This window comes from Cricetulus griseus, chromosome 2 (genome assembly GCF_003668045.3).
Source record: "Cricetulus griseus strain 17A/GY chromosome 2, alternate assembly CriGri-PICRH-1.0, whole genome shotgun sequence".
Taxonomy (NCBI): domain Eukaryota; kingdom Metazoa; phylum Chordata; class Mammalia; order Rodentia; family Cricetidae; genus Cricetulus; species Cricetulus griseus.
The window spans coordinates 388,232,773-388,251,956 of NC_048595.1; the positions used below are offsets into that span (position 1 = coordinate 388,232,773).

The 19,184-nt window shown below is 40.1% G+C and overlaps 1 protein-coding gene across 1 annotated transcript in view; it reads left to right on the forward strand.

Annotated features, from left to right (window-relative positions):
• Window positions 1-19,184, forward strand: part of Lrrk2 (leucine rich repeat kinase 2) — a 145,941-nt gene that overhangs the window by 42,923 nt on the left and 83,834 nt on the right. The window contains exons 15-19 of the mRNA XM_027397850.2: window positions 10,086-10,230; window positions 10,337-10,476; window positions 11,642-11,770; window positions 11,846-12,016; window positions 18,325-18,583. Of these exons, the coding sequence (XP_027253651.1) occupies window positions 10,086-10,230; window positions 10,337-10,476; window positions 11,642-11,770; window positions 11,846-12,016; window positions 18,325-18,583 (844 nt within the window). The remainder of the gene's footprint in view (window positions 1-10,085; window positions 10,231-10,336; window positions 10,477-11,641; window positions 11,771-11,845; window positions 12,017-18,324; window positions 18,584-19,184) is intronic.

The window sequence follows — 19,184 nt, forward strand, 5'->3', positions numbered from 1 at the left end:
GACAAAGTCAGCAGAATGTGAAACCAGGGCGAGGTACCTCCTAATAATTAGGGCACACTCAGGAAGCTGGCTTTGCTTGTTAAGCAAGATTGATGGCACAGTTAACCAAGCCCAAAGTTTAGTGTCTTTTGAGAAGACACTAAACTTTGGGCTTTGGACATGTGAACATAAGATGCTTGTTTCGAGGAAGGAGAAACATGGGCTTGCAGTCTGCATTTAAAGATGGTTTTGCATTATCTGCTCAAAACTGTACTTCTCTTTGTTTCATTGATACATAGAGCTATAGTGTGTCTACACAATAAGATTTGTGGTAAGTAAATGTTAGCATGCACAAAATTACTTTCTCATTTTTAGTTACTTTTATTTAAACTTTTTATATAATATATATAATTTAAGATTATTTCTTTTATTTATTGATTTATTATTATTATTATTATTATTATTATTATTATTATTATTATTATTAATTCAAGTTAGGGAACAGGTTTGTTTCACATGTAATTCCCCTCTCCCTCTCCCTCCCCTCACCCCCATTCCTTCTCCCCCACCTCCAACCTACCCCCCACCCCATCCACCCACCACTCCCCAGGGGCTCCACCAAGTCCACCAAATCTTCCTGTGCTGGGCCTAGGCCCCTCCCCATGTGTTCAGAGACAGAGCGCATCCCTTCAAGTGGGATGGGCTCTCAAAGTCCCCCCCACACACCAGGGCAAAAACGCCAGTCCACCTCAGGAGGCTCCCAGGAGTGCAGGGGCCTCCCCATTGGCATCCATGATCAGGGGGCTGGATCAGTCCCGTACTGGCCTCCCAAAGAGTGTCTGGGGTCGATATGCTTTCCCTTTTTCAGGCCAACTGTTTCTGTGGGTTTCTCCAACCTGGTACAGACCCCTTCGTTCTTCATTCCTCCCTCTCTTCAACTAGGTTCCAGATTTCAGCTCAGTGTATTTCTGTGGATGTCTGTCTCTGCTTCCATCAGCCACTGGATGAGGACTCTAGGATAGCATAGAGAGTAGTCATCAATCTCATTCTAGGGGAAGGGCTTCTAGGCCATCCTCTCCTCCACTGCCCGGACTGTCAGATCGTGTCATCCTTGTAGGTCTCTGGAGATCTCCCTAGTTCCAGATCTCTTCTCGGACCTATAGTGGCTCCCTCTGATATGGTATCTTTCATCCTGCTCTCTCTCCTCTATTCTTCCCCCAACTCAATATATCTGCTCCTCCATTTCTTCTCCTCTACTTGTCTTCTTGTGCTCTTATTGTGGCAGCACCCACTCCCCTACCCTCATGCTCTCAATTAGCTCGGGAGTTCACGCCACTTCCCATTCCTGGGGTCCATTTATCCCTTAGAGTCATTCATGATTTCTAGTTTCTTTGGGGAAGAGGGTTATAGGCTGGTAAACTTTTGCTCTATGTCTAAAAATCATATATGAGTGAGTACATACCATATTTGTCTTTTTGTGATTGGGTTACCTCACTCAGGATAGTTTCTTCTAGTTCCATCCATTTGCCTGCGAATTTCAAGATTCCATTGCATTTTTCTGCTGAGTAGTACTCCATTGTATAAATGTACCACATTTTCTCTTTCCATTCTTCAGTTGAGGGGCATCTAGGTTGCTTCCAGGTTCTGGCTATTACAAACAATGCTGCTATGAACATGGTTGAACATATGTCCTTGTTGTATGGACATGCAGTATTTGGGTATATACCCAAGAGAGGAATGGCTGGATCTTGAGGTAGACTGATTCCCATTTTTCTGAGCAACCATCATACTGATTTCCAAAGTGGTCTTACAAGTTCACACTCCCACCAGCAATGGAGGAGTGTTCCTTCTTCTCTGCATCCTCTCCAGCATAGGTTGTCATTGGTATTTTTGATTTTAGCCATTCTGACAGGTGTGAGGTGGTATCTCAGAGTTGTTTTGAGTTGCATTTCTCTGATGGCCAAGGATTTTGAGCACTTTCTTAAGTGTCTTTCAGCCATTTCAGATTCCTCTGTTGAAAAATCTCTGTTTAGTTCTGCACCCCACTTTTTAATTTCATTGTATGGTGTTTTGGTGGCTAGCTTCTTGAGCTCCTTGTATATTTTGGAAATCAGTCCTCTGTCAGATGTGGGGCTGGTGAAGATCTTTTCCCATTCTGTGGGTGTTTGTTTTGCCTTACTGACTGTGTCCTTTGCCTTACAGAAGCTTCTCAGTTTCAGGAGGTCCCATTTATTGATTGCAGACCTCGGTGTCTGTGCTTCTGGCGTGATGTTCAGGAATCGTTCTCCTGTGCCAATTTGTTCAAGGATTATTCCCACTTTCTCTTCTAGAAGATTCAGTGTGGCTGGATTTATGGAGAGATCTTTGATCCATTTGCACTTAAGTTTCATACATGGTGACAGGTATGGATCAATCTGCAATTTTCTGCATGTCCGAATCCAATTGTGCCAGCACCATTTGTTGAAGATGCTATCTTTTTTCCATTGTATGGATTTAGCACCTTTGTCAAAAATAAGGTGTTCGTAGGTGCGTGGGTTAATATCTGGGTCTTCAATTCGATTCCATTGGTCTATCTGTCTATTCTTGTGCCAATACCAAGCTGTTTTCAGAACTATGGCTCTATAGTAGAGCTTGAAGTCAGGGATGGTGATGCCTCCAGAAGATCTTTTATTGTAAAGAGTTGTTTTGCCTATCCTGGGTTTTTTTTATTTTTCCGTATAAAGTTGAGTATTGTTCTTTCAAAGTCTGTGAAAAACTGTGTTGGTATTTTGATGGGGATTGCATTGAATCTGTAGATTGCTTTTGGCAGGATTGCCATTTTTACTATGTTAATTCTGCCTATCCAAGTCATGGGAGATCTTTCCACTTTCTGGTATCTTCTTTAATTTCTTTCTTTAAAGTCTCAAAGTTCTTACTGTACAGGCCTTTCACTTTTTTGGTTAGTGTTACCCCCAGATATTTTATGTTGCTTGTGGATGTTGTGAAAGGTGATGTTTCCATGATTTCTATCTCATTGAGTTTATCATCTGTATACAGTAGGGCTACAGATTTTTTTGAGTTAATTTTGTATCCTGCTACCTTGCTGAAGGTGTTTATCAGCTGTAGGAGTTTCCTGGTAGAGTTTTTCGGGTCACTTATGTAGACTATCATGTCATCTGCAAATAGTGAAAGTTTGACTTCGTCCTTTCCAATTTGTATCCCTTTGATCCCCTGTTCTTGTCTTATTGCTCTAGCTAGAACTTCAAGTACAATATTGAAGAGGTATGGAGAGAGTGGACATCCTTGTCTTGTTCCTGATTTTAGAGGAAACACTTCGAGTTTCTCTCCATTTAGTTTGATGTTGGCTATTGGTTTGGTGTATATCGCGTTTATCATGTTTAGATATGTTCCTGTTATTCCTGTTCTCTCCAAGATCTTTATCATGAAGGGATGTTGGATTTTGTCAAAGGCTTTTTCAGCATCTAGTGAGATGATCATGTGGTTTTTCTTTTTCAGTTTGTTTATATGGTGGATTACATTGATGGTTTTTCGTATGTTGAACCATCCTTGCATCCCTGGGATGAAGCCTACTTGATCGTGGTGGATGATTTTTCTGATATGTTCTTGGATTCGATTAGCCAATATTTTATTGAGTATTTTAGCATCGATGTTCATGAGGGATATCGGTCTGTAGTTCTCTTTCTTAGTCTTATCTTTGTGTGGCTTGGGTATCAAAGTGATTGTAGTCTCGTAGAAAGAGTTTGGCAACATCCCATCTGCTTCTATTGTGCGGAACAGTTTGAGGAGTACTGGTATCAGCTCTTGTTTGAATTTCTGGTAGAATTCTGCAGTGAAGCCATCTGGCCCTGGGCTTTTTTTGGTTGGGAGGCTTTTGATGACTGCTTCTATTTCATTAGGGGTTATAGGTCAATTTAAACTGTTTATCTGATCTTGATTTAATTTTGGTAAGTGATATTTATCCAGGAAACTGTCCATTTCCATTAGATTTTCGAATTTTGTGGAGTACAGATTTTCTAAGTATGACCTATAGATTCTCTGGATTTCCACAGTGTCCGTTGTTATATCCCCCTTTTCGTTTCTGATTTTGTTAATTAGCGTGCTCTTTCTCTCTGCCTTTTGGTTAGTTTGGCTAGAGGTTTGTCTATCTTTTTTATTTTCTCAAAGAACCAACTCTTTGTTTCATTGATTCTTTGTAATGTTTTCCTAGTTTCTACTTTATTGATTTCAGCTCTCAGGTTGATTATTTCCTGGTGTCTACTCCTCCTTGGTGAGTTTGCTTCTTTTTGCTCTAGTGCTTTCAGTTGTTCTGTCAGTTCTCTAATGTGACTTTTCTCTAGTTTCTTCATGTGGGCACTTAGTGCTATGAACTTCCCTCTTAGCACTGCTTTCAGAGTGTCCCATAAGTTTGGGTATGTTGTGTCTGCATTCTCATTAGATTCTAGGAAGTCTTTAATTTGTTTTTTTATTTCTTCCTCAACCCAGGAATGGTGCAATTGGGTGTTATTCATTTTCCAAAAGTTTGCAGGTTTTCTGCCATTTGTATTGTTGCTGAATTCTAGCTTTAATGCATGGTGGTCTGATAAGATACAGGGGGTTATTTCAATTCTTTTGTAACTATGGAGGTTTGCTTTGTTGCCTACTATGTGGTCAATTTTAGAGAAGGTGACATGTGGTGCTGAGAAGAAGGTATGTTCTTTTGAGTTTGGATGGAATGCTCTATAACCCTAGTTGGGTCATAACTTCTTTCAGATCCTTTGTTTCTTTGTTAAGTTTCTGTCTGGTGTCCTGTCTAGTGGCGTAAAGGGGGTGTTGCAGTCTCCTACTATAAGTGTGTGTGGTTTTATGTGTGGTTTGAGCTTTAGTGATGTTTCTTTCACAAATGTGGGTGCCTTCGTATTTGGAGCATAGATGTTCAGGATTGAGATTTCATCTTGATGGACTTTTCCTGTGATGAGTAAGAAATGCCCTTCTTCATCTCTTTTGATTGATTTTAGTTTAAAGTCCAATTTGTTAGATATTAGGATTGCTACACCGGCTTGTTTCTTGAGGCCATTTGATTGGAAAATCTTTTCCCATCCTTTTACTCTGAGGTATCGCCTGTCTTTGAAGTTGAGGTGTGTTTCTTGTAAACAGCAGAAGGATGAATTCTGTCATCGTATCCATTCTGTTAGCCTATGTCTTTTTATGGGTAAGTTAAGACCATTGACATTTAAGGATATTAATGTCCATTGTTCGTTGGTTCTTGCTTGTTTTGGATTTATTGTTGGTGGTGTCATTGTGTATGAATTTTGCCCTCTTGCTTCTTTTTGTGTTTGGCAAAATTAGATTATCTATTGCCTGTGTTTTTGTGCATGTAGTTATGTTCCTTGGGTTGGAGTTTTCCTTCCAGAACCTTCTGTAGTGCTGGATTTGTGGATATGTATTGTTTAAATCTGTTTTTGTCATGGAATATCTTGTTTTCTCCATCTATAATGATTGAAAGTTTTGCTGGGTACAGTAGTCTGGGTTGACATCCATGCTCCCTTAGTGCTTGTAGGGTATCTATCCAAGACCTTCTGGCTTTCAGAGTTTCCATTGAGAAGTCGGGTGTGATTCTAATTGGTTTGCCTTTATATGTTACTTGGCCTTTTTCCTTTGCAGCTCTTAATATTTTCTCTTTATTCTGTAGATTTGGAGTTTTGATTATTATGTGTCGGGGGGACTTCTTTTTGTGGTCCAGTCTGTTTGGTGTCCTATAAGCTTCTTGTACTTTCATAGGCATATCTTTCTGTAGGTTGGGGAAGTTTTCTTCTATGATTTTGTTGAATATGTTTTCTGTACCTTTGAGCAGTGTTTCTTCACCTTCTTCTACACCTATTATTCTTAGGTTTGGTCTTTTCACGGTGTCCCATATTTCCTGATATTTTGTGTTAGGGATTTGTTGGTCTTGAGGTTTTCTTTGGTTGATGAATGTATATCCTCTAGTGAGTCTTCAATAGCTGAGATTCTCTCTTCTGTCTCTTGGATTCTATTAGTTATACTCATGTCTTTAGATCCTGATCGTTTATCCAGTCTTTCCATTTCCAGCATCGCCTCATTCTGTGTTTTCTTTATTGTGTCTAATTCAGCTTTCATGCTTTGAACTGTTTCAAGAGCTTCCTTCACTTGTTTGGTTGTTTTATCTTGGGTTTCTTGAGCTTCTTTAAGAGATGTTTATTTCTTGATTTTTTTTGGTTTGTCTTTTCCTCCATTTCGTGTAATTTTTTGCTTGCTTTTTCTTCTATTTCTTTAAGGGATTTTCTTGTTTCCTCTTTGAAGGTCTCTATCATCTTGCTTATATAATTTTTGAGGTCCATCTCTTCTTCATGCACTATGTTGGGCTTTTCAGGTCTTGCTGGAGTGGAGTCCCTAGATTCTGGTGGTGTTATATTGGTCTTTCTGTTGTTGAGCGAGTTCTTGTTCTGTCTTCTTCCCATATCTTTTTCCAGTGAGTGCAGGTAGGATCTCTCTATCTCCTCTTGTTATGCTGTAGTGTGTGTGGGCCAGGAATTCAATGTCCGAAGCTCTGGATAGTCTTGCCTCTCCTCGTAGTCTCCTCACTCTGAAGGAGTTAGGCTTCCATAGGGATCGGATATGTGGGGGCGGGACAGGAAGTAAGAGTGGGGTGTTTCCAGTCTCTGGGGGTTCCTCACTGCCTGGGCAGGTCTACCCCAAGCAGGAGCAGGCCAGGGGAGATCGGGATGGATGGGGCTTTGATAGGGAGTTGGGTAAGAGCGGTGGATCACTCACCTCCTGGTGGATCGGTCGCCGGGAAGGGAAGGAAGAGTGGCCTGTACCCAGATTCAGGGAACTCTTCCCTGCCCGGGCGTGTCTATTTCAAGCAGGGACAAGCCTGGGGGGATCTGGGTGAATGGAGCTTAGGACAGGAGTTGGGTAAAAGCAGGGGATCCCTCACCTGGTCTGTGATGAGTCGGTGGAAAGGGAAGGAAGAGTGGCCTGTACCCAGATTCAGGGAGCTCCTCCCTGCCTGGGCATGTCTGTTTCAAGCAGGGACAAGCCTGGAGGGATCTGGGTGAATGGAGCTTAGGACAGGAGTTGGGTAGAAGCAGGGGGGCAGGGGGTCACTTGCCTGGTCTGTGATAAGTCCTATTTCTTTTATTTTTGAGATTATATTTTGACCACATAAACCCCCACCTTTTCTTCCTTCCAAATCTTCCTGTAAATATTTCCTTGTTCTATTCTGAATTCATGGTCTCTTTTTCATTGTTATTACATGTTATTTCATTATATATATATATATATATATATATATATATATATATATTCCTAATTTTCGGGTGCTCAGTCTGTATGATGCAACTTGTCTATTTGTTTTCAGGGCAGATCATTTGGTATTGGATGACCAGTTGATGTGCTGTTCCTTGGGGAAGATCACCTTTCTTGCTCCTAGCTTTCCCCAGTTATATGAGAAATTCTAAGGGGCAAGTGCCTGCAGCTTTTGTCCTTCCAGTGTGGTGGTTGCTGTTGCCCAATGCAGCTGTGTTAATATGCTGATCCCACTTGTGAACATAGTTTTTTGGAAGGAACTTAGTGCCATTTGGGGTTACAGGAAAAGATAAAGAAGATGGACAAATAAAGAGCTTTTAAGTTTGAGCATGGTATAGAGAAGTGTGTCCTTGGAATTCAAGGAGTGGGAAGGCAGCAATTAAGTTGCTAGGGGACTTTTTTCTTTGAATGCTTTTAATTCAGAGTAGTTAAGAGAGAAGTCTGATTATATAAAATTAAAGGGTAGCAAGAATGTGGAGGTAGTGGGTGTAGACTTTCCTATTAATAAATTTAGAAGTGAAGGAAAAAGGAAACTTTTCCTCACCTTAGCTTATGTCTTCTTTCTGATGAGAGTTTTGGCCTGACTTGCAATGTCAGTCAATGCTGATTGCATGGACAGAGTTATTTATGATCCTAATAATACTGCATCATGGAGGTTATGTTAGAGAGCTGAATACCAAGACATCAATGAACATCTCTACCTTCACATGGTGAGACCATGTTTGTATTTCTGCTTCAATTAACAACTTTGGAGTTGATACCTTTGATATCATTCCATTCTTTGTGGTCTTCAGATTCACAGAATGTAACACATCTCTGATTGCATGCAAAGATAACATGGTATTCCTACTTGGAGAAAGAAAATACTGTCAAAAACCAAAATTCTAAAGAAGGGGAGAGTAAGAGTGTTTTGCTTAAATGGTACAGGAAATGATGACAAGCTGAGCAACTAGAGATGGAGATTAGGTCCACAGTCCCTGGGTGGGGAGAAATGCTAAATATAGACAACTGAGAGATCATGGAGGGAAGGGTGAAACATCTATAGACTGGTTACAGACAAACTAAGGCTGGGGGACGGAGGCTGTGGCCATGTAGGCTGCATCAGAGCCTGTGCTGTGGCTTGAAGCTCTCTCAGCGCTGTCCTGTATCAGTGGTGGGGGAAATCAGATTTGGGGATGGAGAAAAACATGAAATAAGTGTTGTCATGATGTATCTGTGTGAAATCAAGTCCCAAATAATAAAAACCCAGAGACAGATATTGAGGTTCAAGCTGAAGATGAGATAAGCAAAGCAGCCAGCCAGTAACTCTTACCTCTACCAAGGCTGAAATGGGGATCCTGTCTTCCCTGTGACTAGAAAGTGAATCTCACATGAGACGCTTTGCTTTTTCCTTATATACCTCTCTAATGCTGGGGTTAAAGGCATGAGCTCTCTTTCTCTTTTAGACTGATTTACTCTCATGTAGCCCAGGGAGGCCTCAAACTCACAGTGATCAATCTGCCTCTGTTTCCTAAATCCTGGGATTAAAGGTGTGTGCCATCTCTGCCCAACTTCTATGGCTCTGCCTGGCTTTGCATTCTGATCTCCAGGCAAGCTTTATTAGATCATAAACAATATATTATCACACTGTTGTAATCTTTGAAAGAAACCCTGAAAGCTGACTAGTCATGTTATTGTAGAGGTGGAAGAGTACTGTCCAAATGGGGAGAGCCAGAGATGCCAGGACTAGATATGTACTACTGACACTGAAAGAGGGGGTGCAGGAATGTGTTTATCAGCATGTTATGCTCTCTCTTTCTTCTCAGAGAGTAGCTTGTCCTTGAAAAAGAACTACATTCCATCAAGATTCCCATAAATCTCAAATTACTGGAGGAAATCCTTATTAAAGGAAAAGATGTGATTAGAATCCAGACCTCTAAAGCGGGCCCCTTAATATTCCAAGCCCAAGCCTAATTAAGGAGCCATGTGACTTAAGCTTGACTACACATCTCTGAAGTTTGAAAACTATTGCTTGACACACTTTGAAGGGAAGAAAGGAAAGAAAACCCTCAAGACATTTGGAGTGAAGCTCACTTAGAGCTTCCTGTGCTGAGAGACAGTGCTGAAAACTGGTTAGGTTTATGGTTTTGCAACAAAATATCGCTTGTTTGGCTTTGCTTCTGTGACGGGCACTCTGTAGGGCAGAATGGTTAAACTCAGGCCTCTAATAGAAGTGGTCCACTGGGCCAACTGGTCCAAGTACCAGCTTTCTAGCTTATCTTTAGTGAGTTTTCCATCCGTGTGGACTGAAGAAGCTCTCATTTTTCCAATATGTATTTGACAATGCTGTTAGCATGGATTTACTTGATTATTATGGAACATGTGCAATACTTGATACACAGCAAGCTCTTAAAAGTTAGAAGGCTTATTCTTGAAGCAAATAAACAATTAGTGATATAGAAGGCAGATATAAGGATAGTAATTTGTATTTGACCACCTCATGTATCTTTTGTTCTTGAGACTGGGTCTCATGTATCCCAGACTGGCTTCACACTAAGTAACTGAGAATGACCTAGGATTTCTGATCCTTCTGCCTCTATCTCCCAAGTGCTTGGTTTACAGATGTTTAATACAGATGTTGAGGTTTTTGATGCTGTACTGGTAATCATATTTAAGGCTTTTCATGGTAGACAACACTTACTGTCTAAGCTGCACCCCCAGGACTTTGAGTTATATTTTATCTGTCTATTGCTGGTTTTAATTGGGCATATATTAAAACCTCATTTATGACAGTAGCTATTCTTAACTTCCTTTTGATTTAGTTCGTTGGGAATCCCGGGATTCAGAAATGTGGATTGAAAGTATTATCTTCTCTAACCCACCTTCCCGATGCCTTAGAGATGTTGTCCCTGAATGGTGCAGTTGACTCAGTGCTTCACACTTTACAGATGTATCCAGATGACCAAGGTTGGTACAGATGGAACTTAGGACCATTGGCTGTTGCTATCTGTCTTTAATTCCTTCCTCCAGTTTTAAGGTTGTAAGAATAACCTTTGTGACTTTTTTATTTTAGAAATTCAATGCCTGGGCTTACACCTTACAGGATGCTTGATTACAAAGAAAAATTTCTGCATAAAGACAGGGCACCTCCTGGCAAAGATTCTGGTTTCCAGTTTACAGCGCTTTAAAGATGTTGCTGAAGTACAGACCATAGTACGTACACTCTAGGGAACCTGGAGCTTATACACCAGTACACTTGCAAATCTCACTGTACCAATAGGATATACTAGTTAATTAAAACCATTTATCATTTTGCAGGATTTTAATTATAGAAGGCACAGATAATTGCATTGACGATAAAGATCCAGTGTTCATTATTAAATCTGGAAAATCAGTGTCTTAGCTTTCCTTCTGTTCTTAATGCTAAAGAAATTGCAGTAGCTGAATTTTTGTTTTTACTTCAATTTTGGACGAATACAAGTTATTGTTATTATAAAAATGGCCATCCTCTTAAAGTGATTTAACATGAGCTGCTTTTGCCTCTAGTGATTTTGTTTCTTAGTTGCTTTTTCCTAAAATAGAGATCTGAAATAATTTTCACCAATTTATGAAGACTGTAAGATGGTGTAAGGTTAGTTCAACAGGGAATAAAAAATAAACTGTTATTGGGTATGTAGGCACACACAGTTCTAGCTATTCTGGAAGCTGAGGAGGGAAAATTGCTTTAGCCTAGGAGTTTGAGACTCGGAAAGTAGTAAGACTGCTATCACCTACAGAAATTAAATGCTTCATTTTTATGTTAAATACTAGCCAAATGAATAGTTCAAACCTTTTGTCTTGGTTTTGGATTTTTTGGTAATCAAGTTTGCATTTTTAACTTATCCCATCCATTTATTCTTAAATGACAAAATTGACCTCTCCAAGTTAATTAATGACAATATCCAGGTAGAAGTCTAGGAGCTGGCACAAAAAGGTAGAAGTGCTGAACTCTACATAACTAATGTGCCCTCCTCAAATAAAGATGGTTGGATCAAAGTACCACCAGTTATCCTCACAAGATCTCCTCCTGTAGGTGTGGCTTCAGAAAGGCAGCTTCAATGGACAAATTTGAGGGTGATAAGTTTTTTTTCCTGCTTTGTTTGAGAATGATTTGCTGGCTAGCATTCATTTGTGCTGAATGTAGAGTAACATGAGAATGGGCCATTTACAATTGTTTCAAGATTTACATCCACCAGGTACAAATCCAAATTCTTCTGCTTAGCTGAATGAGCAAGTGAGACATTCATTATCAGATATAAACTTTTGTGTACCACTAAGTTATTTTCTAACCCATAATTGCTTATATGATTTACTAGGATGAGTTTTGCTCCTCTTCCAGGGATTGCAGACAATCCTGGCAATACTTGAATTTTCAGTGTCTTTCCCCAAGCTGCTAGTGCACCACTCATTTGATTTGGTACTATTCCATCAGATGTCTTCCAGCGTAATGGAACAAAAGGATGAGCAGGTATGGTGTACTGATGCCTGTGGGCTAAATGTTATGCCCCAAGCTGCCTCTAATCCTCATTTCCATCCTTTCTAGTTTCTCAATCTATGTTGCAAATGCTTTGCCAAACTGGCTGTGGATGATGAGTCAAAAAGCTCAATGCTAGAGAGAGCCTGCGAGCAGAATAACAGCATCATGGTTGAGTGTTTGCTTCTGTTGGGAGCTGATGCCAATCAATCGAAGGGGGCAACTTCTTTAATTTATCAGGTAAACATTCCAGGCCTCACTTACGTTTGTCTCTGAATTTGACCCTTCCCTTTTATAACTCTTCCTCCTCCTTTTCCATCTTGTTCCTTCATAAAACAAAACCAAAGCAAAATAAAACAAACAAAAAACCCAAACACCCACAAAAACAGATTTATTGGAAAATAATTCACATATCATATAACTTATATGTTTAAAGTATATAATTTGAAGGCAGAGACAGGAGGATCACTGAAAAGGCTGAAGTCAGCTAGAACAATATAGTGACACAGTGAGAACTTGTCCTTAAAAGGAAGTTACAATTCTACGACTTGTGTTTGTGTAGAGTTGTACTGGTATTGCCAGAGTCACCACTTGAACTTTTTCATCATCCCATGGTTAAATTCCATAAGCAGTAGCTCCAGTTCCCATTTCTTCCCCCCGGCGGACATTGTCTATTTCTCTCTTTGGCTCCAGGAAATCACTTGCCTACTTTCTGTCTCTATGTATTTATCTATTCTGGACATTTAAAATCATAATCCCATGGTTATATATCTGTGACTGGCAACTTCCCATCACTTTCCCTGCCATACAAGCCTCTGGTAAGCACTGTTCTATTCTCAGCTCTATGAGATCAACTTTGTATTCTAGGTGTGAGTGACATGATGTTATTTTCTGTCTTTGCTTGCCTTATTCTGCTCATTTGTTGATCCTTAGTTTCATTCCCATTGTGATTCAGTGAGGCTGTATAACATTCCATTTTATATATACATCATCCTTTACATCCATTCACTTCTTAATGGGTCTCTAGATTGATTTCATATCTTTATTATAGTGGATATTGATGAAAATGGGAGTACAAGTGGTTTTTTTTTCACCATTTCATTATTTTGAACATATATTCAGTAATGAGTTTACTGAATCATATGGTAGTTCTAATTTTATGTTTTAGGGTTTTTTGTTGTTGTTTCATGAAAGTGTCTTGCTATATAATATATAAGCCTGGCTGGCCTAGAATTTAATGACCAGGGTGGGCTCAAATACAGAGATCTGCCTGCTTCTACCTCCTGATGCTGGTTTAAAAGCACTTGCCACCCCATTTGGATCCTACACTTACATTTTATTTTTGGCATTTCTATAATGTTTCCCACAAGAGCTATGCTAACATATTCTCACAAATAATTTGTAAGTGTCCCCCTTTTTCAAACACTTGATAGCAATTTTAGCTTGTGTCCTTTTGATAACTTTTCTTACCAGGCAAGAGGACTTCCCATGTGGTTCCTATTGAACTATTCTACTGATCACTGATGGCAAGACCCTTTTCACCTCTCTCCTGGGCAGGTGAACGTGTCCTCATGGGAAACGTCAAAGCTAACCCAATGCTGTGTGTGTTTTCAGCCTAATGCCTCATCTAGTTGTTGATATTCTTGTTGGGTATAATTAACTCCAAATATGCCCTTTGCTTAGCAGTTTCATAGCCTTTGTTCTCCAACTGTCCCAACTGTCCTCTACACAACACATAAGTCTATTGTTTGAACCATTTTCTCTCTGTTTCTAGTTTCTTTGCTATAGTGTTAACTTCTCATGGGAAGATGTGATAAATATCTACTTACCCCAGATAGGGCATCAAAGACAGATAAAAGAACAACCCCAAGTCCAATTTAGCAAGCCAATGAGAGTTAGTGGGTTTATTCACCAAGGATGTGTAAAAGGCTATTTAAAGGACTGTGGATGGTCCTTAAACTACTCCATGTGCAGAGTCCTACCCCATCATGGATGACAACCTTGTGGAAGCTCATCATTGAGTCCCCCTTTCAGTAAACCTTCAGCTTCCTACCTATCCTAGTATCCCCCAAGATCACTTGCAGCTGGGGATTGGGCAGGAAGGAGTAGTGGCTTGAATCCCAGCTGACAGTTCTTTGCAGAAACTTTGAAGAGAGTGAGTTGGATGTGTCTGTCAGCTCTTTGCAGAAGTATTCAGTAAGTCTGGATTCTAAATTCTCTAGTCTTTGTGTTTATATAAATAGTCAAATGAATGATTTTACAAAAAGTGAGATGGGAGACCTAGTGGATTAATGAGCATCAATCATTCTGTCTTCCTGCTGCATTGTGGTTTCAGTGGCTTAGGAGGTTACAGACCCCCACATCATAGAGAGGAGTCAGTTCAGGATTTGGTCAGAGGCTGGTACTGAACCCATGTATCTGGAGGGCACTGTCCATTTGGCGAACACTTTGGAGTTAGAGTTGTTGAATCCTGGAAGAAATGAGAAGGGACAGGGGTACTGTGGGTCAGTAGAGGAACTAAGAACAGAGACAGGAGTGTCTAGGTGACTCAAGTTTTCATTGTATTTTCTCTATGAAGTGTATTTTTGATATTTTACTGGGCTTTTCTTGATTTGTTTAAATCACAAGGAAGGCATTAGGAAGTAAAGACAGCTTTAACAGGGTCATCAGGGATGTTCTTAAGGTTAATCACAATGAATGATTGATTATCTTTGGAGATTCCCAGAAAAATAGATCAGCGGAGATTAGTGGACATGTCTTTCACTGTGGGTCAGAGCCCACTTAGTTTTGCAATAGATTTTTGTTTGTGGTCAGCTGGCAAGTAGACAACTCTTTAAGTTACTGTCTCAAGTATGCCCCAACTCTCCTGGGCCAATAGCCACAGATTGGAAGACGAACAGGAAGGGTTGTTTTGTGTGCTGTCCTGTAAGTAGATCTTTCTCAATGTACATTCATGGGCTAGTGCTGGTTGTATATAGGCCTAGCCTTGAGTGGAAACAAAGCGCTAGCCAAGGCAAAGGAATTTAAAAGCAAAATAGTTTGCCTAATTAATAAGCAGTAAATTATCAAAAATAGTTGTAACATGTAAGAGAATAGAAGATCAAAAGGACAATTTTCTAGGGTATTTACAATGTCAAAAGCAGAAGTATTTTTGGTTGTGGGCCTAGCCTTTAACAGCTGAGCTATCCCTCTAGCCCATTTGTTTTTGTTTTTTGTTTTTTGAGACAGGGTTTCTCTGCATAGTTTTGGAGTCTGTCCTGGAATTCACTCTGTAGACCAGGTTAGCCTCAAAATCACATAGAACTGCCTGCCTTTGCCTCCCAGTCCTGGGATTAAAGGTGTGTGTCAGTTAAGGTGACATTTGATACAACAGAATGGTTTCACCTTGGAGGAAGAGCTCAAGACAGGTGTCATAGAACATCCTGATCAATTATTACTTCGGAATTTAAACCTTGGCTACAGGGGAGGGAGAACAAGGAGGTAGACACAGTTTGAGGGTGAATCAAGTTAACTACCAGCAGCCTTTAATTGAGAAAAGATTATTCCTTTTAGACTGTATATTTGCACTTAGGATTTAATGGGAGACAAGGGGCTTGTGAGCTGGGGTGTGACTTGAGATCAGGGGTTGGGAAATCTAGCATTGACCCTGACAATAGGCACCAGTTGTGTGTTAAAGGGCCACAAGTTCCTTTGGTAGAGGTAAGAAGAATAACTGATTTAGCAGGAAAGCAGGAACTCTCCTCAAGCTCCCAAGAGGAGACCTTACCCCAATGTCGGACCTTGGGAAAAGGACTTCTGAGGAGCCGACACTGTGAGGATTCAGGCATTATGCTAGCCTGCCCCTGTCACCTGGAAGAACGCACTCAGGCAGTACCCTGGTCAGCCCAGGGTTCCATGATTACTAGTCTGTACGAAGTTGCAAAGGACCCCTTTAAGGGAAAGACCCCTGCCCACTTACACTCACTTTCCCTCTCTCTTTCCTGTTGTTCCCCTGGGGCGGACAGGACTTTTCCTGTCTCTCTCTTCTGTCCTCTCTGTGTCTCTTTACCTCTTTTCAATTTCCTCCCCCTGCCCTTCCCTTTCTAATAAAACTTCTCACTTAAGCTCTGTCTGCCTGACATGTTTGTCCCCCCTGCCTCAGTCACCCTCCCCTGCCATGGAATCCACCAAGGTTCCCCACACTCATTATCATAACAGACACTATATTACAGTTTTATAGTCTTACTATATGGGCCTGTTCCCCTCATAATGTTCCCAAAAGGGAAGGTCCTGGTTTCTCTGCTTTTATTAGCTGAACTCTTGCCCTTAATGGTCTCAGGCTCTGTCTGGATCTCAATTGTAGGCATTTCATCCTTGGGATCAGGTGTGCCTAGAAAATGTCGAACATTCCTGTTCTTGGTGTAATTAGGAGGGCACAGTGGAATTCCTGGTTCCACAGTGGCAGGGATCTTTTTTCCAAAGAGTTATTTTGTTTAGAGAGACTAACATTGTACACATTTTTATCCTTTAACAAAGCCCGCACAAAATTTCCCAAAGGAAAGGCATTAATATTGAGAACCATTAATAATGAAAGTAGAAAGGTGCTGGAGAAGTGTGGTCTGCAATGTTGAAATGCTGGAACTTTGTCAAGCAGCAATAGTCACCATGTGGTCCATGACAGCCAACCAAGGAACATTTTCCTCTAAGTCTAGCCTCCAAATCAATGAGTTCCTGGAGTTATTTGTAGAAGCATAAATGAATGACTCAAAGATAGCTGCATTATGGGAAACCCATCCCAGCATGGGTGAAGACTCAGGAAAACTGCATCCCTGGAGCTCCTTGCCCAACATAAAGGAATCTCCAGTAGAGAGTCTTCTTGTCCCAGAAAATTGTCCACTGTTGGGGACAACCTTGCACAGGGAGGGTGTTGTAATTTTTAAAAAGTGGCTTGAGAGAGAAAGATGCCATGCAACAAAGTTCAAGCAGAGGGTTTTTTTTATTAAGGGAAAAGGATCATAAAAAGGGGAAAGGGAAGGGGGGAGACTGGCCTCCAGGGACAGGAGCAGTGAGGAAGAGGAAAGAGAGGCATAGAGAGAGAAAGAGAGGTGGGCATAGAGGAAGAGGCAGAGAGAGAGGAGAGATAAAGAGGCAGAGAGAGGGGGAACAGACAGACAGACAGAGGAGAGAAAGAAAGAGGGATGGGAGGTGGGCGGGGTCCTTTTAAAAGGGAACATATTGAATAGGCACAGGTGGTGCTCTTAGTGGCAGCAGCTGAGGTTGTATCTTGTCAGAACTCCAAAGACAGGGCAGTAAAATGCCTAAATATGAACAGAGGGCTTGTGCCAAGTGTAATGTTCTGAGCTCCCTGGGTCTTCCTAGTCTGGGAAGCTTCTTGAGTCTCCTTAGCCTCCTTTGTCCCCCATGAGGGAATACTTCAACATGAGATAAGCATCAATGCAGCAGTAGGAGTGCAGTAGATGTTCACAAAAGTCATCAGTCATTTTCTTGAATTTTCTTAGTTAAATTTGGAACTTTTATAGCACTCAGAAAGTATTGTCTAGTTCTGGAAGTCTATTTTTTTTTTGAGACAGTGTTTATCTGTGTAGCTTTGTAGACCAGGCTGGCCTCGAACTCACAGAGATCCTCCTGCCCCTGCCTCCTGAGTGCTGGGATTAAAGGCATGTGCCACCACCGCCCAGCCTCACCTGTCACATTCTTTTGGACTTTATGTAATTATTTTTATCTCTTTTTAAAATAAGACCTTGGGATCTGGGCTATAACTTGATGAAGAAAGCCTGCCTTGATAAAGCCATGGTGTCAATCCCTCCCACCATACTAACAACATACATCAACAATAGTAAACAGAATAAGTAAATAAAAAAGTGAAAAAGTCTGTCTTTACACCCATGGATTCTGTATTCCGTTTGTAGAATTTATCCTAGTTCTCAGACATTTCATTTAATTAGCAAACGATTGGTACTATGGGCAGATTTACTGAATAGCAGATAATTGACACTGCGAATAGACTTGCTGAGTGCACTTTATTTGATGCTAAGACAAAATGTATTTATTCATTTACCAAGAGGTTGCATAACAAAAAACTATCCAGACAAAAGATGAAATTAACAGTGCTATACTTTTTGAGAATTTAATGATGGCAGAGAAAAATATAAAAGACTAATAATATATTAATATATTTTATTTATGTATAATATATCAAATTATATTTAATAATATATTAAATGATATATTTTCATAAAAATATGAAGCCACTTGGTCAGACACCATGAGCATCATTATACAGACTGCGATGGGATGGGAAAGGTGATGATGTCTCTTCAAACCACTGACCGGCAGCTGCCAGATTATTTATTTATGCTAGTCTTGTATCTGTGGCAAGAATTTCATCTTATTGTCTATTGCAAGAATAAGTTTTGTCTTACTTCATAGCATTTCAACCTGAATTTGAAGTATAAAGAATGACCATAGCAAGCTTCATTTTTCTATCTGCCCAAAAAGAAGAAATGCAAATTTCACGCACACTTCCTCTTCCTTTTTTATAAAACTAGGTATGTGAGAGAGAGAACAGTCCAAAATTGGTGGAGCTGCTACTGAATGGTGGATGCCGTGAGCAAGATGTACGGAAAGCTCTGGCAGTAAGCATCCAAAAGGGTGACAGCCAGGTCATCAGTTTGCTCCTAAGGAGGCTTGCCCTGGACCTGGCCAACAACAGCATTTGCCTTGGAGGATTTTGCATGAGAAAAATTGATCCTTCTTGGCTAGGTCCTTTATTTCCAGATAAGTCTTCTAATTTAAGGAAACAAACAAGTAAGTATCATAGGATGTTTTGTGTAACTTTCATTGTAAATATAATTAGTAGTATTGTTTTTTACCTAGGACCTAGTTCATGGAGGGCAGGCACTATCCCACTGATCTACTGTACATGTATTCACTCATTATGATGGTTAATTGTATTTTTTCTTTTTATAATCTTTTTAGTAGATAGATTATAAGCATGATGAAGTCAGTGTTAGTTTTGTCCCCTGTTGGAACCTTATTATCTACGCTACTGCTCTGCATATAATATATGATCACTGGATATTTATAAATTTACAGTGACATAGTAAACGGTATTGAAAATACATGTTATAGCAAGCATTTCACATATCAACAGTAATTCAAATTGTTCTTTCTGAGGGCATTATTATCTGTTGCTGTTTTCAATTGATGTATATATTTTGAATTTTTTAAAACTAATATATATATATATAATTTTATTTGTATAGGGAAAATACTTTTAAAATTTATAATGTGTTATTAGAGATACAGGATATAAATTCTTTATACATAAGGCTTTATTAATAATAAGAAAAGATTAGGGGGACAACAGAAACAGAAGAATCATGGAAAAATCATCCAGTGGACTCCT